General features: G+C 39.9%; 1 protein-coding gene across 1 annotated transcript; it reads right to left on the bottom strand.

Moving 5' to 3' along the window:
• Positions 1-27156, bottom strand: LOC144668827 (A-kinase anchor protein 8-like). The gene is made up of 13 exons (XM_078531225.1): positions 27023-27156; positions 22926-22973; positions 18270-18474; positions 15420-15900; positions 10702-10813; positions 9594-9628; positions 7560-7602; positions 6046-6112; positions 5805-5946; positions 5493-5598; positions 3637-3767; positions 2015-2110; positions 1-1501 (listed from the first exon to the last, which is right to left on the bottom strand). The coding sequence occupies exons 1-13, from the start codon at positions 27039-27041 to the stop codon at positions 1094-1096; spliced, it is 1893 nt and encodes a 630-aa protein (XP_078387351.1). The 5' UTR covers positions 27042-27156; the 3' UTR covers positions 1-1093.

The raw sequence follows: 27156 nt of genomic DNA, 5'->3' as shown, positions 1-27156 counted from the left end.
TTGCATTTTTAAGTTTTAATTAACACCGCTACAAACTGATTTACAGTTGTGTATAAAATTGAAAACAATGAGGTCAAGTCCAAGTACATTGCATTTAAATAGCCTAAATAAGGTTGCTGCTGTATAGAAAAGCAGTGGAATAAACCTGGGAAGCGGGGGGTGTGGGGGGAAAAGCTGGTGAAAAATGCAACTACTTCCTGCAGCTTATACAATGCTAAACCACACTGCATTCCCACTGAGCCAAGCCATACCTGTTTTCAATCCAATGTTACTCAATACTGAAGTGCACTGGAAATCACCCAGCCCTTGATCACATGCCAGTTGATCTGCATTTGGTGTGAAAACAGTGGAGGTGCAAATGCAAAAAAAAGTTAAGTCAAGCTGATCAGACTCACCGGTGAAGAAGTTTAACTATATGTGAAAAAAAGGAATTTGAATCCTTAAGAGGCAGTCTACACCCTGCAGGAATGCAGTATAAGTGCTCTAAAGCATTCTAGATGATTTTCACAATAGCTACTTTACCACAGTGCTAGTCTAGTATTTGCAGTTACAAAATCAGATTTTTTTTAAAACAAAGCAACATGCTCAGAAGCACCATTCACTATCTTCATGCAAGAGCTAATTAATACAACAAAACATTCCAGTCACCCAAATCCTGCTGCATATTTACACCTCATCTGTACACAAACCAAATGAGATTTTTTTTAAACCAGTAGCTTAGCTTTACAACTGGAACAAATCTGGGTTGCGTAGCTTGGAATCAAGATAGCCAGACCTTAGGAATTAAAGGCCACTTAAACTTCGATTACTGCAAACAAACTTCATGCCAGTCCTTAAAGTTAATAGGATCAATTGAACACCACATTAATCACATTACAGGAACCAAGTTTATTTTTTAAAAAAAATTCACATCAGGATGTAAGAGAAAACTGGACTTGGTATTAGCCATATCAGATGAAACTGCAATACACCAAGTAAACACAAATCTACTGGCAAGTTAAAAACAATGAAATTCTTAAACTAGTATAAACCTCAATAGCTGGTATGGGATAGAATTATACATCTGCATGTCTGCAGAAAGTTGTACTAAAATTTACTCCAACTGTTCTTCATCTCCCTTCAGCATCTCATCTTCCTCTTCAGCTGTCAATTCCATATCCCTGTCTTCAGCTGCAGCATCTGTCTCCCCAGCCCCTTCCTCTGCTGTTCCTTCTGCCTCTCCCTCAGCCTCTTCTCTTCCTTCCACTGCCTCACCTTCAGCCTCTTCCTCCCCCACACCCTCTTCCTCTGCCTCCCCAGTTTCCTCCTCTGCATTTTCTTCAGAGGGATCTGCCATTTCTTCCTTTATTCTATCAGTGTTGGTATTGTCGCCTGTATCTTCAGTCTCCCCTTCTTTGTCCTCAGCATTGATGGAGCTATCCTTCAACCCATCACCCTCTGCAGTCTCATCAGCAGCATCCTCCTCATCTTTGTCTGGGTCATCAGTGAATGGGTTCTCACCCTGCAAAAAAAGTAAACAAGCAGCAGGCTTTAATAGGAATTCTTAATACCAAAACCAAGATAGAACAAAATAAAATTTAAATAGATGTGGCCTTAACCTTGATGTGCCATCAAGATTTTACTGACTACCATTAAAACTTTTCATATCACTAATGGACGTCAGAAATATCCAACTTTTGTTACTAATTGAAACCTTTACAGAAATATTTAATTTCTACCTGTTCAGGTGTAGCAGGTAACTAACTGACCACTGACAAATATTTGTAAACATTAGAAGTACCCAAATGATTGTAAACTGCATGTGATGTACATTCAACTGTAGTGAAAAAATATGGCTACTAATCTGCAAGGCAGAGCCTTTAAGATAGCAATGTGATCAACAGGATGAGATACAAGCCTGCCATGTTTTTCCCCCAAGCTTCAAACGCAGAATAACCAACCATTACCTACATTAGCTTCTCCCTGCAGTTGGCTGCTGAATAGAACTAATTACATTTTAAGACACTGCAGTTACCTTCTTGTACTTTTCCAACATTGCTGCAATGTTACGGTTATTCAGGACGCTCCTAGCAACAACAAGGCTGCCCTTCTTGGCTTTCTCCAACATTGCCTGGTAAGGAAGAGGATAATCAAAGAATAAAGCTGGTGGTCACTTGCTTTTTTTAAAAAAAAAACTCAGTTGTACCTACTATTTACAAGAATGAAAGTAAAGCTTGGCTGATTAGAAGTCTTTAATTCCAACATTCATAGTTAGAATAAAAACTAGAGAACTATTTAATGCACTTATTTTAGGACAGGCTGTTTGAAGCACGATTCCTACTTTTTCTATCACCCTACTGTGTCATTTGGCATTCATGACCTTATACCCAAATCTTGGGGTATTAGTCCAGTGTTGGAAAATGGCATTGAGGTAGAGATCAGCCTTGATCTAGTTGAATGGTGGAGCAGGTTCAAGGGGCTGAATGGCCTGCTCCTATTTCCTATGTTTAAGAGAGCAACATTCATGTGCCATTCTTCTGCTTACATTTGGGGCTCTGGTGTACTATTAGAAATTTACAGAAGTCAAACTTAATGGACTAAATTGTCCAGTATAGACAAATGAAACTGGGACAATTTTCTGTCAACAGTAGAATCCCAAAGCCATGTAAAACAGGTTTCCAATGTTGTCCTGGTTAAGGGAAAAAGACTTGCTGATGCAATGGAATGAAGCCAGAGGAAACCTATAAAAATGTCACCTGCATGATAAATTTCAGTAAAGTAATTTCATATACATTAGCACTAAATAAAACTGCAACAGAGGATTATTTTAAGGTGGAAGATACATCAAAAGAATTCGTTTTCCTTATTCATGGACTTCCCATGCACCTAAGTACCAGTGCAACTGTGCTCAACAAACCTGCAGATATCAGCATTAAGCAGAATCCCAGGAGAGATCTAATACAAAATTCTCTCAAAGAGTGATTGTGTGCTGCACAAAGCTAACCTGTGTTTTACAGAACTCTCCAAAGGACATCAACTAAAACCCCTTTGTAACATGTCTTAAGCAGTTATTATTTCCATAGGAGTTTAGACAGTATGTTGGTCTGCATCTTTCCCCAAGGGGAAAAAATACCTCACTAGTGATTCCAATCACTGAGCCCAGAAAAACTCTAAAGAGATAGAAATGAGGGGTGCTAAACTTCATTTGGCATGGATTTTTTTCTCCTTTATACCAAATGCACAGCATTGAAAATCAGCCACTCAGCCCAACTGACCCTCACTGGGTCACAGTTTCATGGCCATCACATGCTCTCCAGTATTAAGTGTCCTTTGTCAAGGTGTGTGTGTCATAACCAATCTCAACTCCTTTTTCAAAACTTCTACAGATTTTTTTAAAAAGGACCATAGGTTGGCTGATATCAGTACTCTTGCTGCCACTCAAGCTGGAATTGTCTAGCTAACTGACTGAGCAGGAATTGAACCTGGAACCTTTGGTCCATGACCAGCAACATACTGACTTTGAGGAAACCATGAGGGACTGTGGTGGGAACAGTAGAAAACAAAGATTTTTTTCTAAGCAGCACAAGAAAGTTAGCCAGCCAACTAGATAACCTACTGACTATAATTCAAATCTGCTTCTCTTTACACAGTACTTACTCTGCGATTCCAGCCATGATCAGGTGATTTCAGATGTCGCATAAGGACAGCATTCTGAATGGGTATAAACAGATCACAGGCTACACAGTGTGCTGCCTCCACTTTCTTCATGAAATGTTCCAGACCAACATCTATAAAACAGTTAGAGAATTAGATATAGCAAAAAAAGACAGCAGAACAAATCCAAATAAAATTGTTTGTGGTGGTGGGGGTGGGGAGAGAGAGAGAGAGGGAGAGAGTGTGGCAGGTGTGGGGGGGGGGGGGGGGGGAAGAGAGAGAAAAGAGAGAGAGAGAGAGAGGGAGGGGGTGGAGTTAGAGAACCAAGAATATTACAACAATTAAATTGGTTTAGGGATCACAGTACTCCAATTGCAATTAACCTATTTATACAATTTGTGAACTGGTGATACTGCCAAGTTCTGTGGTGGCATCTCACTTCCCCCATCCACCCCCAAAAAGTGCTACCTTATTGCTAGTGAGCCAGTTGTTCCAACATCTGATGGTACTGCTTAGCACTGAGCAGCATGCACTCAATTGCTCAAGATGTAATGAATGTTAAACAGTAATGAATGCATAATTGAAGGGGAGCAGATTAAGCAGTTGTTCATAGCAGCTGAGTGTCAACCAGTAATTGCTCAGCAATAAATAGGGATTACATATAACAGAATTGTCAAACACATTCATATTCAAAAGCTAACGGGGAATGTGGAAAATTGCCCTTTAGTTTTTTTAAAAATGTATTAGCATGGTAGAAACCGATGTTGAGCATGTGATCTCAATACTCATTGGCCATGTGACATTTTACCATTTTACTGACAAAAAAGGTTAAAAGCCAAATGTGTAAGTTTTTATTTCCTGAATTATAGCTCATTGATGTACGAACATTTTATGCAACATAAGTAAAAATCCAGATTTCTGCATCATAGAAACACCAACATCAGATGGAGGTGCAACCAGACTCCTCTGTATTAGCTCATGATTAATAATACCGATAATATTATGACTTGCATACTATGTTTATGTTGAATATCTAATCTTGACCATCTTAAAAAGCTATTGTTTCTATTTATTCCCCTAGCGTAAACTCCAAACTACAGAACTAGAATCTACAGAATTTGTTCAGAATAGATTTACAACTCACTGTTGCTAAATTCCTTTACAAAAAAGATTTGAAAATTATTTATCTGTTAACTTTAAATTACATTTTCACCTCCAAACCTTGTTACGGTCCATTGAAGTATTCCTGACATGCCAAGATAACTAAGCTAGAACTCAGTCCTCATCATGGTTCACACCCTGTTCTAATGCTGTCAAACTTCCATCCCCTTTGAACTACAGTAACAATTGCATTTTAGATATGCTGCCTACCGTTTCTCCACCACCAATCATTCTAACATTTTACTAAGGGTAGAATCCCAAGCAGTAGATATGGGTCTACATTTGCCATTCCTCACTGAGCCTCAGATTTTGACCACATCTTAGTTAATTGCTAAGGAAAGGTCAAGAAGTTCTCCAGAGGAAGTGGTGGTGGTGCTGTGTGGGGAGAGATAAAACAGAGCAAGATACATAGTTCAACTAAAGATACTGGACCAAAGCTGCTGCTTTGTATGGGTTCTAGATTATCCTGTCTCAATAATATTTCCTCCCCTTGCCAGCAATAGCAATACATTTTACAGGCAGTCTGTGAAAGGAGACCCAGAGTCTGAGTAACACAATCTTACTGTATGAAAACATGATGCTAAGGCAAATAACACCAACTTGGAAAGCCAAACATTCTGACTGAGCAGGCCATCCCATTTGTAGAAACAAGTCTGCATCATTTACATAGTGGATGATTTACACCAAGTCCAACATACCTTGCAGCAAGTCTTGCTGCTGCATCAGCTGCTTTCTCAGGATGGTTTTATCGCCAATTTGCTCCCGACGCTTCTGAGTTTTCTGAATCTTGTTTAGGATGTATTCCTGAAAGAGATTCAAAAACATTAGGCACAGTTTATATGGACAGTATTATTTTTTAATTTAAAAAAATTACACATAGCTACCTTAGAGGCAATGTGTATATCTAATATGAAATATCTGTTGGCTATCCATACACAATTAAAAAAGGGAGATAATGGAAACATACATTCATTAGAGTCAAAATATGAAGGAGCCATATGGATACATACATGCAAAAAGTCAGCAGTCTGCTTGTCAAGTCTGGTCGCAATGAACTTGAAAGTTTCCTTGTGGAACTTACTATCCACATGGGAAGAAATGTCCTCATCTTCAAAGGTTCGGAACTTACAAACCGAGCAGGCATACATTATCCTGCAACACAGAAGAACATGGTATTTAAAAGGGAAAGTGTAGAGTTTGAACAATGTAACAGTAAAAGAACCTATTCACACCGCTACCACCACCAAATACCTTTCTGCAAGACGGTCACGATTTTTCTTTGGTTTGTTCGCTTTCTTCTTTTCTTGCATCGTAGGAACTAATTAAAAACAAATCACTTTCATCACACTTTAGGCAGTAATTATCCAATTCCTCTACATTTACCTTTAAGACGAATCCCCATCAACACATCCCCTTCACAACACAGTCAGTATACAGTAGTTTACTCAGCCAAAACACACCCCATATCATTAATATCTATTACCCATTATCTAAAGTATCACCCTTTCTTAAAATTACACAATCCCTCTCTTCCCACTGTCAGAGCTTTCTGCTCTTGAAGGCACTAAGTTCAGCTCAGATACACTTCCATGGACATCAGCATTCTTCAGGAATCTCACCCAATTAGCTATTTTCCACCCAATCTAAATAAACCAGCCACTGAGCAATCATTATACAATAGGTATCCGCTCTAGAAGGAGTTGATGAACAAAATTTGAAATCCAGATCAATGTTTCCACCTCTGCTACCTCAGAGGCACACGCTACAGTTAAAAATCATGCCCGGCTTAAATTTTAAACAATGCTTGGCAGTTAACTGTCAGTAGCCATCGCTGGTGCATTCTCCATGACACCTCTACCAGAGTCCACGTGCCAACCAATCAGCAATCTCTTCAAGTACAGTATAAACCAATGTTTTCCCCTTGTATTGGTATTGCCAAGTGTCCTGATGAAATCTTCTACATGTCTGTCTCTTTTTCAGCAATACTAAAATCAGTTTGCTTAACTTGGGGTTCAACTAATAAGTTGCCTGTGCATCTGTCATTCTCCCCCACTTGTCCTACCATTGGCAGCCTTGCATTCAGCCATTTTAGGTTCCATGCTTTAAGCCCTCCACCCCTGACAGTCTAATTACCCTTCAGTACCTTTGTTCGCTCGACATATTTTTGTTGTTACGTCCCTAAAGCACTACATTGGGCATTTTTCTACCATTGAGGGCACTCCATAAAAGCAACTTATTACTGTTTGGGCTCTGGTTTATGCCATTTGAGATATAAAACTGTTCCAATGCATTTTGCCTGTAACTTAAGATACTTATTGCTCATTCATGCTCATAAAATTTTGTTGACTTATTTTGAATAGCAATAGCCAATTCACAACACATTTTAACTCGGTTAACATGCTATACAAGTAACATAGACCAGTGCACAACTTGTGCACAATTTTTATGCTTTGCTGCAGAATTAAAGCTGCTCAAATTGCCAGATAAGAGTGACTAATATTTACAAAATAAGGTAGGCTCATCAAATATCACAACTTCTGAATCGAGTAATTTGCTGACAATTTCTCAAGTGGAGAAAAGTTGCCTGTGACAAAGCCAACCAACCCAACATTGTCTTGGGGAGGGAAAGAAGTGAAGACACAGACGGCGGGGGGGGAGGAAGAGAAGACAGATCAACAGAAAAAAAACTCAACAGAAGAGAAACTCAAGATGTTCTTGGGGTGGGGCACATGGAGGGAATTTCACGAAATAAAACATTATCTTACAGCGCTTTGGTTTCTTGTCCCCAGCCTCTTTGCCCTCACCAGCCTGGGGGAAAAATTACAAATAAGCATTATTCTTAAAACTAGACACCCCTTATATTAGGGTAATGGAATAATCATGCTACAAGAAATACTGGAAACACCTGGCTTATTGTCCTATGTTTGTACGGTAACGACTACTCCGTTGCAATGCCTGGTGTATCACAATAGAGAGAGTCCTCATCAGTAATAGTATAGGTTGCTGTAGCAATATCACATCAATAGACAGTTAACAATAATCAAGTTGGAATTATACAAGGCATCTAATGCTTTGCTCAAGTTGTTACAGCAACTAATGGTTTTTCTATCAAAGGAAGTGCATTTCAGCTAACAATTAAGTTTCCTAAACATCTAAATCGCAGAAAGGAAATTCACCCTACAAAAAGGAAGAAAAAATGACCAATGATATATAATATGTATATCTTTGCTCATCCATATTTAAACTGCAGGTACTAAATTCTCAAAAACTTGAGATCTCTTAGAACTTGCTCCCACTGACTGTATTGTTCAGAGACTGGGAGCAACTAAAAAAAAAACACTTCAATATCAGTCCTACTTTTACATTTGAAGCCCAGCAGTGGTTTCCTGCAGGATTCACAGAAAATGTAGATGTGGCGTGGAGTCTTGACTGATAATAGAACAAGGGTATTACACTGGAGAACTTGGGTGGGAGGGTGAGCTGTGAGGAGGATGCAGAGATGCTTCAGTGTGACTTGGACAAGCTGAGTGGGCAAATGCATGGCAGATGCAGTTTGTGGATAAATGTGAGGTTATCCATTTTGGTAGCAAAAACAGGAAGGCAGATTATCTGAATGGATATAAATTGAGAGAGGGGAATGTGCAACGAGACCTGGGTGTCCTCGTACACCAGTCGCTGAAGGTAAGCATGCAGGTGCAGCAGGCGGTAAAAGCGGCAAATGGTATGTTGGCCTTCATAGCCAGAGGATTCGAGTACAGGAGCAGGGATGTCTTGCTGTAATTGTACAGGGCCTTGGTGAGACCACACCTGGAATATTGTGTGCAGTTTTGGTCTCCTTATCTGAGGAAGGATGTTCTTGCTATAGAGGGAGTGCAGCGAAGGTTTACCAGACTGATTCCTGGGATGGTGGGATTGACATATGAGGAGAGATTGAGTCGGTTAGGATTATATTCGCTGGAGTTCAGAAGAATGATGGGGGGGGATCTCATAGAAACCTATAAAATTCTAACAGGACTAGACAGGGTGGATGCAGGAAGGATGTTCCCGATGGTGGGGGAGTCCAGAACCAGGGGTCACAGTCTGAGGATATGGGGTAGGCCATTTAGGACTGAGATGAGGAGAAATTTCTTCACCCAGAGAGTGGTGAGCCTGTGGAATTTGTTACCACAGAAAGTAGTTGAGACCAAAACATTGTATGCTTTCAAGGAGTTAGATATAGCTCTTGGGGCAAAAGGGATCAAAGGGTATGGGGAGAAAGCAGGAGCAGGCTATTGAGTTGCATAATCAGCCATGATCATAGTGAATGGCGGAGCAGGCTCGAAGGGCTGAATGGCCTACTCCTGCTCCTAGTTTCTATGTTTCTAACTTCATAATGGAGTCAAGCAGCCACATTAGTGGTCAAGTCATTATATTTAAAAAAAATGCACTGTCAAGACTTTAACTGGCCATCTCAAAGGAAAAATACTGAGGCAACATCATGCCAAGCTGTTCAATACAGTTAGGGACCTGCTGCTTGGCTTAGTCAAACCACATGTTGAAGATATTGATCACTCACCAGTAATATGGTAAACTATTACCTACCTTTCACTTCTCCCTCCCCACCACAGGAAAACAAAACAGAATTAATCCTGTACAAATGAAATAACACCTGCAGAGGCTAAGCTCCTCCATATCAAACTGAACATAAGTCAGCTACATTCCTGCAGAACACAAACTAAAAGATTCAGTGCCACTCAAAACAATTGAGCTCTGCTCTCTACTCAAATACTCACACAGGAGCCAAGTAAATAATTACTTACACCACCATCTCCAGATTCACCACCTTCATCTTCGCCTGAAATTAAAGAGTCATTTTAAGAACACAAGTACTGAAATAGATAATGCTATTTCATGGGTCAGTCACTTAAACGAGCACTGATGTATCATTAAGGAGGTGCAAACAATTAGGGTACTTCTCAGAAGATACTATGATGTTATGAGTATTTTTTTCAAAAGCAAGCAAAGGGTAAATTTCAAAATAATGAAGGCATTTCCAAAGCTCTCAGGATAGTTCAGCAATAAAGAAACCCATTCTTGGCAGACCATAGGATGGTACAGGGTCTCCCAACTGAGTCTAATCCTGTTTTCACCCTGCATTCACATGAATTTCCAGCAGAGGTCACTATATAACAATCAGGATGAAAGCTAGCCATTTCTCATTCTCTGAATAGGCAATACCCCTATTTAGCTACTGGTCTGGTCAGATTAGCTAACTGGATACAGGCCACGGTTGAACCTTTGACTCTGCTAATGGACAATACCTAATCAATTTCAGTCCATAACTGTTGGCTTGGACCAGAACTTTATTCCCACCGACTTTATCAAATAGCCAAGCACAAACCAGAGGTTTAACACTAACAACTTTCCCCATGCACATTTACATGCCAGTATTAATGCATATTTTTAATATCTTGCCAAAGATAGTCCATATAGCATTGCCTTAAAAGGGGAGGATTGGAGATAAATTTGGTTTTTATTAAGAAATGTAAAATGCAAAAGGCCAAGATGGTCACATACAGAGAGGCCTGACAACATCTGTAATTCAACGTATCTGATGGACAAGTTGCAGGGCAGAAGCAATGTTACATTTTACAAATATTCTTCCCTCCCTCATCCAAATTTGTAGGGTGGATGGGGGAGGAACATAAAGGGGAAGTAAATACAAAGGAGAGTTGCCACGACCCCTGCTCCAGATTACCACCTCACAAACCTTGCTGGAAGTGTTTATGTGCAGAAAGCAGGAAAGAGGAGGATTGGGCTCAGCTGTGATGCCACATGCATTTATATAACCTGCCCATCATACTCCCATGAAGAAGTCTTCCAAAGAGAATAGGACATACAGAAAAGACTGGAGGAAATTGAGCATACCTGCATCAGATCCATTAGGATCTTCAGTTTTTGCCTGTTTGTTCTCTGGTTCATCGGTACTAGCTGTGGACTGCTTCCTCTTCCTACCAAAGCCAGCATTCACTTTCTTCATCTGTTAAAGACCAAAGAGAGCTCAATTCCTATTCTTCATGCATAAATATCATTTACAACCATTAACAAAATATTAAAAATAGGTCTCCCATCTTGCTTGGTGTGATGTGTGCAAGCTGTCTCCAAACACTCCAGTATGTAATGCTCTAGTTTCCAAGGATAACAAGAGTTGAAGGTGGTGCAGTTTCCATTCAATGATTTTGGTGCACCCTAACTTGGGGCTTTTGCCCTTGGGACAGAAGACAGCACATTCCCAATCCAAGCTGAGGTTAAGCCCATTATTTGTTGACCCCAAGGTGAAAAAGGCACATCAAAACCACTTCCTGAAATACTGGCAATGCTGTACAACAGTCAGGTTATACAGCACTGGTCACATTTAGACATTTCATAAAAGTGGAGGAGATTTTAAGTGTAAACCACTCACTCAAGACAGACTATCATTTCCTTTGACTGGTATTGACTATATAAAATATACTAGTCAAATATTAAATGCAACAAAACTGCACAATACTCTCCCATGTACATATTTATAACATTCTGGATCTCGTTAACTCATGACTGTAATGAGCACCATTCTGTCACCACAGAGAAAGCACTCACTTCTTTTGGAAGAGGTCATGAAAACGTTTTTGCCAGTTTCATGGAGTAATACAGCATATCAGATGGACACTTGTCTCTGACCAAGTATAGTCGTTGTTATGTGCTAGCCACTGGGTCATCTAAAGTGTGCCGATTCCCCAGCAATAAGCTCAAACCTCCACAAAATACACCGATATAAACATGGGAGGAAAAGAGATAAGAAGTTAAAGATCAAATATCCAGGATTATTACATGACGCAATAGAGCAAAATCCTGCTGATAGCACTTAACTCTAATTCTGGAACTGGAGAACAAATTTTCAAAGTCATCATGAAAAACAGATACCATATGCGCATTTTCTCCTTTTGTTAGGGCACTACAATTTTTTTTAAAGCTATATCAAAACTAAGTGGCGGGGCTCAATCCATATACTAAATTGAAGTGAATTATCCAATAGGTTTTCTATCAATTTAGGAGATCAAGCTAATGAGCTCGTGATTCCTGCATCGCAAGGTAAAATAGGCATTACCCCTTTCCTTGGCACTTAATTAAAACATGATCTCACTATTAACAGGTAAATACCTTTCTTGCTTTGTCCACATTACGCTCAGCAGAAAGAACATTGCCCTAGTTTAAAGGATTTGTGCCATGGCAAAGTAATGCACTGCAATTGTACTAGCCTCACAATTCACATGGATGAACTACAAACCAAGCAACAAACTAAGCCAAGAACGCAAAGAGGGGCTGGCCCTCAAAAAGACCAATGATCATGCAATTCCCTTAGCACTAGTTATTTTTCCAACTTGTGTTCACAAAAGAAATGGAGGAAGAAATACAAGAAATGGGTGTATGCCTAAAGGTGAATGTGGAAGAGAATTAACAAAACCTTTGAAGGGAGCATATTGGGGAGGTTGTGGAAATTCAGGGGAGGATTTCAACTTTCAGAGCCCAGGGCTCTGAAAGAATGGCTCAAACGATTGGAAGTTCTCTTGTGGATATTTTTCCCCCCCAAGTTCACAGAACTCAGGCTAACTCCCAAAGGATCGGACAATAACAAAAGCAAAATACTGCAAATCTGAAATTTAAAAATTCTGGAAATACTCAGGTCTGGCAGCATCTGCTGAGAGGGAAAGAGTTAACGTTTCGGGTCAAGGATCTTCCTACAGAATGGGAAAAAAATCAATTATGACTGCCCCATCATCTTCAAAGAAAAGCAAGATATAAATTATCACATTTTAGGTCTGCAAGCATTGTGCCTACAGTTGGGAAGGCGTTTGAAAGTATCAAGATATAAAATATAGGGAAACATCTCAAGGAGAATAAGCCAGCCTGCTTTTCAGAGTGGGAGGTCATGCCCATTATTAGATTCCTTCAAGATGACAACCAACCTATTAAGTAAGAATGTGGTGAACATTACCTACCTAGATTTCAAGAAGGTATGACATTATTGTGCATAATAGGGTACTACACAATAAAAGTCAATGGGTTGGATGGGAATGTATTAAAACAGACTGACAAATAATTGCTTGCTAGATAAGCAGCAGTGTATAGGTAGTTATAAGGTTAGCAGAGGAAGAGAGGATCATTCAGCTCAGCTCCTCAAGCCTGTTCCACCTGTTAGATCATAACTGATCAGGAGCTTGCCTTCATTCCACATCCCTCATACTCCTACACAATTCAGTATGGGGGCCAGTGTTGTTTATTACTTTTTAATAAACAACAGAGGGGGAAATTATGGTCAAACATGGAACAGTCACTAGCAAAGCAGCAAATGCAACTGAAGACATGTATAAAGTTATGAGATTTGGCAGAAGGAAGGTTGATATGGATAATATGGCAAATGGGAATGTATTTAAAGCACCAGAGCAGGAGAGTTAGTGTTTCAGTGGACAGGTTACAAATAATTAGCACAAGATTCACATGGTATTAAAAAAAATATGTTGGGGTGGCTAGCCACGAGCAAACCCAGGAAGGAAATTTCAGCATTGTATCAAACCCTGGTGAAATCACATCTGGAAAACAGAATGCAGATTTTGTCTTCCTACTAAATGAGACAGTTATCGGAGGGGATACCAAGAACAGTTACACCAATGATCCCAGAACTTCAAGGAATGTCAAAGAAAAATTGACCAACCTGGGTCTTTTCACTCTAGGGAAGTTTAAAATCATGAAAGGTTTGGATAAATTTGTCGTTACCTCCTGTACAGAAGGAGTCATGCTTATAAAGTAAAAGAAATTCGGAAATGTAGGAGAAATTATCTTTTACTGAAAGGATGGCTAGAATATGAACATGCTTCCAGTATGAAAGGAGAGTTTGAGAAGAATTTGGACAGGTTCATGTCAACAACCTGGATTTATATTTAAAAATTCAAAGGATGCGGCATCACTGGCAAGGTCAGCATTTATTGCCCATTCCCAAGTGTCCTTCGTCAAGTTGACTGCTAGCCATTTTACAGAGCAATTAAATGTCAACTATATTGCTGTGGGTTGAGTTGCATGTAGCCCAGTAGACTGGATAAGGTTGACAGATTTCCTTCCTTCAAGTAAACAAGATGGGTTTAAAATAATCCAGATAATCCATTGTCACCAAGTAACTTTTTATTCCATATTTATTAACCAAATTTAAATTTCCCTATCATGATGGGATTGGAACTCATGTCTGCAGATCAATAGATGTATGATAATCAATGGATTATTAGTCCAGTAACATAACTACAATGCTACTACTGCCATTGAAGTTTATTAGAAATGATTATGGGAATACTGTAAATAGGTGGGTTAGATGGATCTATGGCTTTGTCTGAAACTATAACAATTTTATTAAATTCAGCAAGTCATGTGTCATCAGAAATCATAGTTTAACCAGATGCCACTATTACACATGTCAAACAAACATTGCTACCTATAATGGGAAATTTCATTCCAAAGTAATTCAGTAACTTTCAAAAAAGAGAAACTAAGAGGGGTAACAGATCAAGTGCCCGAAAATGGTTTCAACTCGAAAACATGATCAGAAAAGGAATACTGCAGCCTACTAAACTGCTTCAACTAGGAACAGGATCATTGCTGTCTAATGGATTTTAGAAATATGCTCATTAGTTACACCACAGAAATCACAAGACATTTAGATAGTTTTAATAACAGTGTGAACGCCCTTACATTTTCAAGCTAAATTGCACCTACTCAACTATTTAGATTCCCAATGACACTGCTCACTAAGGCAGATTATGCCTTAATGTACAATGTATTACATGCTATAGTGCAGGAATGTCCCTTTCAAGGCCAAATAGGCCAACTGCCCTCAGTTTAGCACTTCAATTTGAAAATTAGCTGTGCTTGTCAGTTCCAGGCTGGAAGTAAAAAGTACAGATCAAAAACACAGCATTTCAAGAACATTTTGTATCACCAACAGTCTGGGAGACTAGATATCACATTTTTAACATACAAGTTTAATACAGTATTAAGCAGGGGGAAATCAAAGCAAGACTCAATATTCAGCTCTTGTTTTACAATAAGACATAAAAACAGAAATGTTCATTGTGCAATCCAAGATAGAAACCACAAAATTGGTTTTACCAATTATACATTTAGTTTAATAAACATCTGCGTGCAAATACCCTAGATTGAAGTAGGATTGATTCATAGCTGATTTGATACTGATTTCAGAATGTGGAAATTGGCATTGCTCACCAATGATGATTCTCAAGACTTAATTAACCATTTAATGCTATTCTAGTGCACTGGCTTTAAACAAAAGGGGTGGTATAACTTGGATTATATATATCCTAGGAGATTCTTTTGTTTAAGCACTTTTAATTCTGCACTAGTTGAAATACTGCACATGAAAAATTTTTTTTGGACAAACTGCTGGACAATCACATTGGTCCACTTCAAAAAAAAATGTAAAACCCTATCTTTAACAAAAAAAAACTGTCCCTCTATAAACAAACAAGGTTAAACTTTCCCAAACCCTCATTTTACCTATTCATTACTGGATAAAATAAAAAGTATTAAAAAAAGGTACTTACGCCTCTGGTTCGATTCCTGTCTCTCCTTCGCTGTCTGGCACCTCCTAACGGTCTTCCCGATCCCTGAACTCTGAACAGGTCCATGGGGATAATGTTTGGGGAGAAGAGCGAAGGGAGGTTCCTGGTGGAGGAGGCGGTGGCGGCGTTGGGGCCCCTGCCTCCCATCGACAGCTCATTCCAGCGTGCAGACATTCGCCCGGAACTTGCAGGTGACATGAAGGGGTCGTTCCGATTGGGTCTGTTATATGGAGGCCGGTCTCTAGACCAGTTCTGGCCCCACTGGTTAGCAGGGCCGTATGGGTCACGTGCTCTGTTCTGGAACTGATCTCTGCGGGTCCCGTAGGAGCTGTCGTAGTGGTCATAGCGACCTCCATAGGAATCGTTATAATCAGGCCCATATTCACTGTAACCGTAGCCAGATCTGTACAGATCACGGTCATTCAGTGAAGACCCGGAGTCGTAGGACTCGTAAGGTGTAAACCTGAAAGAGTCGCACAGCAAGCAAGGAATCTGGTCAGTAGCTGGAAAGTACCATGGTACAAGTCTGCCAAGAAGTGATAGCAGACTAAAAAAAACTAAACAACATAGCTTCAGCTAATGACATTTTAGCTAATCACAGAACCTATGTGGTTTGCAGTAAGTAAATAAGCACTGGCTGAAATGGCCAGCCTCTAACAAACACTTCTATGCATTTACTAAACTGCTAATTAAAATAGCAGAAAGTGGGTCAGTGAAAAGTTTAACTGATAAATCTCACAGCATGGGTTAATAAATAATATACTTAATAATGGTCCAAGTTATATAGATTTTTTGGCTGTGCGTTCACTCTTTTTGGGGCACACTGCCATTCAAAACACGTTGCAATATGGTAAAGAGCAGAATGGAAAAATCCACCAATTTTTGGATTTTAGCCATTTTAAAGTTATATGCCATGTTAACTTTTATTTGTGGGGTGGGTGGGAGGAGGAAGGAGTTAGAGACTATGAACTCAATGGCAACCTTAAAATGACAAAACAGAATTGTTTGGCTTATAGGCTTTTAAGCTTACATCATTTACCTGACGTCATTGCACACAATACCTTTGAGAACCAGATCTCGTCCTTACAGCCAGCAGAAACGATGGGGATTTTTCCACCATGCTACACCTTCTGTGCCACCAAGCACAGATATCCCACTAAAGCAAACCCCATTTACATCGCCAATCTAGAACGAATTAATATTTCATTGAGGCTAGATTTGAAAGAGTAATTAATTGAACTATTTTAATTGTAGTTTGCTCTGCACAACTGTTTGAATTCCAGGAAGAAGCAAGTGGAGCTTAAGGGTACTAAGTAAGCTTGGTTTTGCCTAAGTAACTAATCTGATTGGGTAAATGAAATAGTAAACACACCAGGTTGTTTCAGCACATGCAATTTAGGGAAGGGAGCGACTTAGTAGTGTGCAGAGTCCAGGAGCTGCCAAGTTTTTAAGCATTTAAGGTGACTGCTTTCTCTCTACCCGCTCAATGCCAATGATCCCAATTTCCCAAGTTAAGTTTGACAGTCAAATCTGCCAACTTAAAGAGGAGCTAGATACTAATAGAATTTGGGAACAATCACCCTGCACATAACTAGCATGGATACTAAAAAGACAAAAGGTTAAAATTCAAGGTTTAAGATGGGGTCATGCCCCTGGAAACTGATGGTTGACAACTATGCAAGACAACACTTCTGTCAACAGCTTAAAAATTCTCCTTATAACAACCAGCCCACCTTGGCAAGTTTTACAAAATATGAACTTTCTGAAAATTCAGCCAAGTGTTTGGATGAGGGATATCCATGATATACAGACCTGAGCCACGTTACAACTAGGTTACGTTATGCTGGTAAGAGCAAAATTATAGCAATCTCTTTCTCTTCCTTACATAGGAGCAGGAGTAGGCTATTTCAGTCCATCAAACCTATGCTGCCATTTAGTTAGATCGTGGCTGATCTGTATCTTAATTGTATCCACTTGCCTTGATTCTGTAACCCTCATCTAACAAAAACCCACACTATTTAAATATCAACTCATCCAGTTTCGTAACACTCAACAGGACTTCTTCAAGCTTTTATTTCTCAAACAACCTTTAAAAGCCCAGGCTTCACTGCATTGCTACTTGTCCTTTTATTCGCTTCAGCGGTATCCTATATTATACGCCTTTGCATCTCAAAAAAATGCTGAACATAGAAGTTGGGCGCTACACAATTAATGTGAAAGATAGCAACGCTGTTCATTAAATTTATTTTAAGGGTCGCCAATTCAGAAGCAAGTTGACAACCTATTTTAATTTATTTGCAAAATGACTGAAAGGGCTTGACTAATTCAGCTAATGGGGCACCAATTCTCTCAGAACAGAACTAAAATATAAATCCACTTGGTTGAAAATGGCAGCTTTAACTATCAAATCACCAAACAACATTACAATAATTCTAATTATTCTACCAATTCAAAAACTGCCCATTTAAAATGGGCAATAACCCATCAAGTCAGACACCATCACCCCAATTCCAGGAAGCTTCTCAAAATCCTAAAATTTACAGCAAGTTTTAATGACCCACACTTTTCAGTGGGGCTACTCATTTGACAAGATAGCTAGTGTGGTAGAGACCGAATAGCAAACAGTGAATTTTAAGCATATAGAGCAAATATTCTAATTAAGATCATATTAAGTATTTTGAATGTTTACTTTTAAATCTGGACAATTGAAATTCTGCATCTAAAAACACACCGATACAGAGGAAAATGTGTTCTTGTCTGGGTGCAATGCCTTTAAAGAGCAACTAACATAATACTGCTCTTTCTGTTTTGCACCGAAATTCCAGCAAATACCTGTTGTCCTGGTAAGAGTCTTGCACCTGGTTTTCAGTCTCTAGTTGAGAAAGCATATCCAAGCGTTTGTTGATCTTAGCAATGATGGTGTCTGTAGCTGTATTTTTGGGAAGTTCCCAAGATTTATTGCCAGCATTGTAGCCATAATTTGTTGCAGAACTGGGTATAGTATCCTGGGTGTAACTGTAATCATAGCCATCGTATTCTGAAAGGGAAGGAAGAATGACTTTTAAAAAAATAGAAATCTTAAGAATTTAATATCCCAGATGTACATATACCTCAAAAGTCATGAGTTAAAAAGGGGTCTCAAACTTTGCATTTACTGGCTATGACCAGGTATCACAATATATGAACAGTAAACACACCGCATCCCTTAACGCAACTTGCATTAGACATGCAACTCACTGAATGTTCAGAACATACGATATCAAGCAATAAAATACATTTGATTTCTTTTTAAAAGGATGACAAATTTAAAACATGGTCAAGAGCAGCTAAAGCTGTAAGCATCTAATACTGCTGGAACTTCAATCTCTTTCTGAAATGTCTCATTAGTGAAGGTTCAACTGTCAACTCATTTCAACACATTCCAATTGATTTTTTAAAAATTTTGGAAACTTATGATGGTCATCATTTCAATTTATTTACCACTGACTGAAGATAGAGTAGCTGGTAACAAAAAAATATAACTGGTTTCCTGGGATGAGAGCATCACTGGCATGACCTATTCCCATCCTTAATTGCTGAGGTGGTGGCAGTGAGCCACTTTTGTGAACTACTGCAGTCTATGTGATGTAGGTACACCCACAGTGTTGTTAGGGAGGGAGTTCCAGGATTTTGACCTAGCAACAGTGAAGGAACAGCAATATAATTCCAAATCAGGACGGTGGACTTGGAAGGGATGGGTTCCTACGCATCTGCTACCCTTGTCCTGCTAGGTAGTAGAGGTCACAGGTTTGGGAGGTGCTGTTGAAGGAGGCTTGGTAAGTTGCTGCATTGCCAACAGTGTATACCATATACAAGATGCAATGTGCACTGGTGATGGAGGACGTAAACATTTACGGTTATAGACTGGGTGCTGCTCAAAAAGTATGCTTTGCCCTGGAAGGTGTTGAACAGTTGGAGGTGCACTCATTCAGGCAAGCCGAGGGTATTCATCACGCTCGACTTGTGCACTGTAGATGGTGGAGAGACTGGGGAGTCAGGAGGAGTTGTCACAGAATTCCAACTTCTGACCTGCTCTTGTAACTGCAGTATTTATTTAACTGGACCACTTAAGTTTCTGATCAATGTTAACTTCATGCTGAGACAGATATTCAGGAGGCTGACCAAAAGTTTGGTCAAAGATTTTGAGCAGGTTGTGTATTTTTGCGGGGGGCGGGGGGAGAAGAGCAGGGGATGTCGGTGGGAATTAGAGAACATTGGACCTAGAGGGCGAGGCAATCTATAAAATGCAGAGTCAGATATCTAGAAAATCTGCAAGAGGGACCTAGGATATGGTCCACAAGCAAAACGATATCTCGAAAGCCTCCAGTGGTTCTCGTCATCTTTGCACATATTTCCAACTTTTACTGGAGTTCATTAAAATTTGAGAGACTGAAAGAAATGTTGCAAATATTTAGTTTATGGTTCATGTGTTTTAGGATATAGCTTTGTGTTTTAGAATACAACTTTTAGTTTTAAGAATTAAAGTTTAAAATGTAGAAAATAGGGTAAATGCAACATAAACAAGCTGGGACGATACTACACTTAATTGGTCAGAATAGAAGAGAGAGCTTTAAAACAACAAATGGAGAAACTCAAACAATGCATGGCCTAAAACAAACTGAAAATGGAAACAGACAACGGGACAAAGAAAAGTTTCTTTGGAGACAAAGTTTCTAAGGAGACAAAAACTGAACCCAAAATTTGGAAACCAAAACTGCTGGACAGACTGAAACTGGTTGAAGCTATATAAAGGGATGCAGAGCCAACCAAGTAGCAGTTGCAGCTTGGAACTGATGTGTGCAGCTCACAGAGAAGATAACCAAAGTAAGTGACAGTTAAATAGACCTGCACTTTAAGCAGAGTAAAAAAACCCAACTTCATCATTCATTGTGTGGAATGCAGATAAAGCTTAATCTCAGTTTGTATTCTGTAAGGAACAGAAGCTGGAGGACAGACTAGTTTGAAATTAGTGGAAGAATCTAGTGGCCCCAGAGTCTTGTGTCAAAGAAAGCAAATCAGGTTAGCATGGAAGTATTAGAAAAGTAATCAGAATTTGGGATTGAGGCCTCCAGTCAAGAGGTAGAAAATTAAAGTCTTACCTCAGAATAGGTGGAACTGAGGAAGATTAAAAATAATTTCAAGAGGACTGCAACATACTTATGGGTGGTCACTACAGAATAACTTTAAAATTGATGTCTATTAAGATAATTCTTGGGGGAAGCAAGAAGTAAATCCAAGGGCCCAGCATATGTGGGCATAAGCTAGTGTTAACTTTAGTGTTAAATTTGCTTTGTTTAATGTGTTCCATATACAATAAAGCTCATGTTTTGTTTAAAGATGTAAAATCTTGTGGTGTAGTTCAGAGGCCCAGGCTAATGAAAAAAGGTTTTTGAATTTCTCTTTAAGAATGGAAAGGCTGCCTGCTAGCAGTGTAGCCTTTATCAGTTCTAAAGATTTAAAGAGCCAAGTTTTCAAACTTCTGGGATTGGAGACAAGGAAACAAGTGAGAGAGCAAGAAGGGAGACCAAGTAATAGTGACATTCACTTCTGAGAATAAAAACGTAGCTCACTGTACCGTGTATTTTTTATGCTTTCATGGGATGTGGGCACCGCTGGCAAGACCAGCATTTGTTGCCCTTCACTAACTGCCCTTGAACTGAGTGGCTTGCTAGGCCATCTCAGAGGACAGCTAAGAGTCAACCACATTGCTGTCGGTCTGGAATCACATGTAGGCCAGACCAGGTAAGGATGACAGATTTCCTTCCCAGAGGGTCATTAGTGAATCAGATGGGTTTAATAGATAACAATGATAGTTTCATGCTCACCATTACTGAGGCTAGCTTTCAATTGCAGATTTTGTTAATTAAATTTTTATTCCACCAAGCTGCCTGTGGGATTCAAACCCATGCCCCCACATCATTAGCCTGGGCCTCTGGATTACTACTCCAATAACATGACCACTAGGCCACCAGTAGAGAACTAGAGTGCCCCAGAAGGCTAGACACCAAGTATTGTGTCACTTTTCCAGTGAGGGTATGGATGGATGGGGTGTTGAAAAAGGAAAAGAATCAATTCCAAAAAAGGATCAATAATAATCAAGTCATTCAGATAATTTGCTCATCTGGTTGCAGGAAACAGCCAATCAACTACAATTATCTGTAAATGGTCCGATATCAATATGTTACCAGCTTGGCTTTGTCCCAAAGAGGGCAGAACTGTTGTATTCAATGGGCGAAGGCTTTTTCAAAAAATACTCAATTCTGGGTTCAAAGCAACAGACTGGGTATAACATTGGACATACAATTGGACTTTGGTGTGAATTTGAGACTCTCAAACAGCTAATTTACGATGGAAACACTTAATCCAAGTTTACTTCTAAGCTTTACTCCACAAATAGAGCCCATCAAAATTGTTATCAGCCAAGAGAATCGGTGTTGAGCACATTACCTCGGAGCTTACTTCATGCAAAGGTTGTGCTTCAGTTAAATCAGCTCTAAGAATCCATATGGACTCAAAACATTAACTCTGTTTCTCTCTCCACAGATGCTGCCAGACCTACTGAGTGCCCCCCCCCGCACACACACACACACACACACACACACACACACACACACACACACACACACACACACACACACACACACACACACACTCCAACATCTGCAGTACTTTGCGTTTATCTTAATTAAATCAGGGCTTGCTTTTGGATCTGGTTTTTCATGCTGTGCACAAGAGAAAGGACTGAAATTGTAATGGAGATTGGGTGCAATTAGAACTAGGTTTGGCTATTGTGCCCTCATATCAAGGATAGGACAAAGTACCTGAAAGAGTGCATGGGTCCATACTATAGCAAGAGTCAGCACTTTCAGGATAGGTTTTAATACTAAAGGAAACCGTCAGTGAAAACTGCTCAAGGAGACCTTAAATTACATAAATGACACTTACATAATTGAAGACACAACAAAATAATGAAAGGAAAAATGTGCTTATCAACTAAGAGAGGTGTAATCACAGCAAAGGTGGATTGCATCTTCACCCATCATCCACACAGACATCCCAGCAATGCCACAGGAGCAGAATCCTTGATCACTTTCTACAACCTGTAACCCAAGGTCACGTAGCTGGGGGTGCCTCCTACTGTCACCTAGCTAAGAAAACCCCAAACTTCTTGGTATGGAAGGCCCCATGGTTGCAAATAATCTTGCTGGGACATTCGTAGCAAAATTATGCAAACCCATTAGGGACCAAAGAACTTGCAAATGCCCATAAGGCATCTTAAATGAGCATACTTAACCAATCACATCAGTGTATCCCATGCCACCCTCCCATGCCAGCCCATCAAAAGCAGCCAACATTTAAATGTATTTTTTCCCTTAGTAAAAAGGTGTCTACACTCAAAATATATTGAGATGAGGAGATAGGCAACCAAGAAACCAGGGAAAATATTACCTTGAGAATTGGTAGCTCCAGTGTTCCAAGAATCACCGGTTCCATAGCCTGCAGTAAATAAACCAAAAGTATTTAAATAACATCTAGTCAGTCAATATTTCCCTCTAAATTTATTTATTTTCCAACGCAAACAGAAAATATTGCCACAAGAAGCAATGGCACTGTAAGGGAGCAGTTATCAAAACACAGTAAGGTTAAAACAAAGTAAGATTAACCCTAAATAGGTTTGTTCAACTAATAAATACACATGTATTAGTACAGAATCAGTCCCAAGACTGGTTTAAGTTAGCTAATGACAGTCAAGGTTGTTAAAAATGAGCTCAATACCCCAGAAAAGTACGAACAATTCAGTCAGTTTCACTCCATTTCTCGATAACTTTTCAGTGGTATCCACAGATAAGCATCACAATCTAGTCTCACAAAGGAAGAATGGCACTTAGGCAGGGTAGGACACAACAGGCCTGCCAGGACTCAAAAACCATTTTACAAGAACCAACAAAGAAAATCTTTCGCAGATTCCAAGGAATCAGCTCAAGTTAAAAACAAAATTAAGACTATTAAAAATTAATCTGAGAACCCAACTCAATTGGCTTCCATTGACTCACTAGGGACCAATGTTTCATTGGCAACATTAAATCTGTTTCTCTCCCCACAGGTGCAGCCAGATTTACTGAGTATTTCCAGCAGTTTGTTTTTATTTCAATTTCCAGCATCTGCAGTATTTTGCTATCCATTGGCTTCCATTTGCCCAGCTCGATTTCAAAGCCTGTTGTACTCTGCTCCACTATCAATGCCTTCAATCATTAGTCTGATGTTTTCCTCCTAAACTCCATCTTCCAAAATCTTCTGAAAAATTGTTTTCAAATACATCTTAAGACACACTTCCACTCTTGTAATTTGTCACTGAACAGAGATAATCACCTGCAAATTATAACAAACTGATCTTAACCTCCTACTTTCTTTTCTGTTGTAATGTCAGGAGCAGAGGGTCCACTAAAGGACATCCAGCTGAATCTCATGCAGGCAAAGAGATAAAGCTAAATTGGCATTTTAGACAGGACAAGAATCACCATTGTGGGTCACAAATAACCAGTAGAGCTTGACAAAAAAAGACAACATTGATGTAGATGAGACGTTCAGCCTCAAAATAATCAAGGCATGGACTAGGATTACAGTAAGAGAGGGAAACATTTCATGTGATCCCAGCCATCCAGAAAATCTATTTTCCTTACAATTTCAAAATCAATGTGCACTGTTGAGCCAGAAGCCAAATTCACATTAAAAGGAACCCAAGCCAGTCTTCATTTCAAATCAGGAACACATGCCAATTGAACTGCAACTGCTGTCATGGACCCACCTACATGAGATCTTCAAAATACAGGTATGGGATTAATCCTAACAGTTTTGTCAAAGTATAATTTAATCTTCTGATTTAGAAGGACTCCCAATATAAAAGTATACTTTTATTTTTTTAAAAAGGCACTTACAATGCATCAAGCAGCTGCCTTTCCCAAATTTCCAAAGCCTATGGCATTGAAACTTGATGCCTCCTCATGCTCTTGGCTGCTAAATCGTGCAAAGCAGTGCCAAGAGCCAAAATCACTTTTTTTAATCCATACTTTTAAGAGGTTGACAGCACCCATCAAGACTCCATTTCTAAGTGCAGTATAAAATTTGTGTACTTAGTCCCTAGAGTACTCCTTACAGAGAACCATTGTGGCGTGCTGACTCTTTGGACAAACTATCCAACTGATAAAACTCACATGCTATTTTCCCAGCTAAATTTCTTCCCTCGAGTTATTTCTCCAATTCCTTTTTGAATATTATATTGAACCAGCTCTAGCCATTCAGACAGCTCACGGATCACAACAATCTGTGAAAAAAATTCTCTGGCTCTTTCGCCAATCACCTTAAAATCTATCCTCTGCCTACCAACTCTTATGCATCAGCCGTGGTTCAATTGGTAGCACTCACTCAAGTTAAGTTGCAAGTTCAAGTCCTATTCCAGGACTGGAGTACAAAATCAAGGCTGACACCCCGGTGCAATACTGTGGGAGTACTGCACTGTCAGAGGCGCAGTCTTTCAATGAGACGCTGAAACGAAGCCATGTCCACCCTTCCAATTGTATAAACTAGTGCCATGGGATCTTTGACAAAGAGGGCGGTGCCCAGGCCAACACTTATCCCTCAGCCAACATCACTAAAACAGATTAATCTGGTCATTATCACATTGCTGTTTGTGGGAGTTTGTTGTGTACAAGTTTGGTTTCTTACACAAAGTACTTTGCAAGTGCAGTCACTGTAGTTATTAGCTGCAAAGCACTTTGGGACACCCTGTAGCCATGAAAGGTGCAACATAAATGTGGGTTGATCTTGCTTCCACAGGAAAGGTTCCTGCTTATTTACTGCATCAACACCATTTAACAGCCCAGGGCATTTCAATCAAATCACCCTTTTAACTTTATCTATTTTTAGGAGCAAACCCAGCCCTTTCATAGTACTAAAGGTTCCATATTCTTGGTACAGACTCTGCCACACTTTAGCTGAATTACCAGTGCATGATTTAGAAAGTCATATTAGATCTCAGGTCCCAATTATATTCCCAATGCAGTGCACACTTTTCCACACAGGAGATGCAACACCAGTCCTTTCACCTCCTCCCTTAACACCATCCAAGGCCTGAAAACACTCCGAGGTGGAACACCAATTTATTAGTACTGCCTTCAAATTTGTATACTTTATTCGCTGTTCCCGATGTGGTCACCTCTACACTGGGGAAGCCAAATGTAGACTAGTTGACCACTTTGCAGTACAGCTCCATTCAGTCTGCATGACCCCAAATTCCTGTTGGCTGTAATTTTAATTCTCAACCTTGCTTCTACTCTTACCTCTGTCCATGGCCTACTACCTACTTCCATTGAAGCTCAACACAAGCTCGAGAAACAGCACCTCATCTTTCATGTCAGCATTCTACAGCCTTCTGGACTCAATATTGATCATAACCTCAGCTTTGATCATAACCTCTAGGTGTTTATTTTTTTGCTGGCTTGATCCTCTATTCCCCTTATGTTGCATTCAGGTGGCTCCACTTACGGGGCGGCGGGGGGCACTGTCTTTTTACTATACCCATTACCACTCTTTGGCATCATGAAATCTTTCAGTTAATTGCTCCTACCCTCCAACCTTGCCTTTTGTTCTTCCTATCATCTTTCCTCCGTCCCTCCCTCTACTGGCTTATTAAACTCTTAACCTTCTATCTTCCTTCAGTTTTGATGAATGCTAACTCTGTTCCTCTCCACAGACGCTGCCCGCCCTATTGAGTATTTGTAGTATTTCTGGCTTTCAAATGCAAGGGTTGGGTTTTTCGCGCGCGCACGTACGCTAGGTTGGCGCGTGCTCGCGCGCGCAACTCGGCCGCGCGCGGCTGGAACAATCCATGCTGAGAAGTAGCCGCCATTTTGTAGCGTCTTGAGAAAATGTTTGAAAAAGGCGGAGGATGCGGGATTTTAACATGAACCAGCCATCGATTACACACACGGAGTAAGGGAAAGGCGCTTCCTTTTCTTTGGATAAGAAAAACACGGACAAAGAGGGGGGAAAAAAAAGGAATAAATGAGTTCGCAACCTAAATATTTAAACCGCCCATGTGAATTGCGTGTCCGCGACCGTTTTATTTTTTATTTAAAAAAATCACTAACTTGCTCTCACTAAAAGTTAAAAAAAAAACATGAGCTAACTTTTTCTATTTAAGCTGTTTTTAAAAAAATACGACAGTGATCCCAACGCGTTCAGACAACCTAACATAGTGGGTGCTGATTGACAGTCCCCTTAACCAATCGCGCGGCGGTATTTCGGTGGCAAGTGGGCCCACAACCAATCAGGCATAGAGTGGGCAGGACATGGGCTCCCAGCAAGTTAGGTTGGTTTCATCTTGAACATGACGCGCCTCGAGACGGAAATAAAAGTCGTTCTACTTCCCTCCCATACACTCCAGATAAAAAATATAGATTACCCTCTTAGAATCGCGAAGTATTAAACTCGCCTTGTAAACGGAACAAGAGCTTTCAAAGGTTAAAGAAAAGCGTTTTAGCGCTTACCGGAGTACCAAGAATCCATTTTGATTTCGTTGAATTCAAATAAAAAGCCTCTGCCCCGCTCCTGCAGAATTTTCTAGCTCCGGAAGAACCGCCCACCGCCGTTGATTGGTGCGTCCTGTGGGCCGGCGCAGCAC

Source organism: Cetorhinus maximus, chromosome 28 (genome assembly GCF_964194155.1).
Source record: "Cetorhinus maximus chromosome 28, sCetMax3.hap1.1, whole genome shotgun sequence".
Taxonomy (NCBI): domain Eukaryota; kingdom Metazoa; phylum Chordata; class Chondrichthyes; order Lamniformes; family Cetorhinidae; genus Cetorhinus; species Cetorhinus maximus.
This window is presented reverse-complemented; position numbering and strand designations above follow the sequence as displayed.

Bases quoted from the DNA above. Each gene is read 5' to 3' on its own strand.
- LOC144668827 (XM_078531225.1), bottom strand. The intron at 18,475-22,925 runs GTAATATTTTCC...CTTCCCTTTCAG, and splicing joins TGGAGCTACCAATTCTCAAG to AATACGATGGCTATGATTAC. The intron at 7,603-9,593 runs GTAAGTAATTAT...TTTTTCCCCCAG, and splicing joins GTGAATCTGGAGATGGTGGT to GCTGGTGAGGGCAAAGAGGC.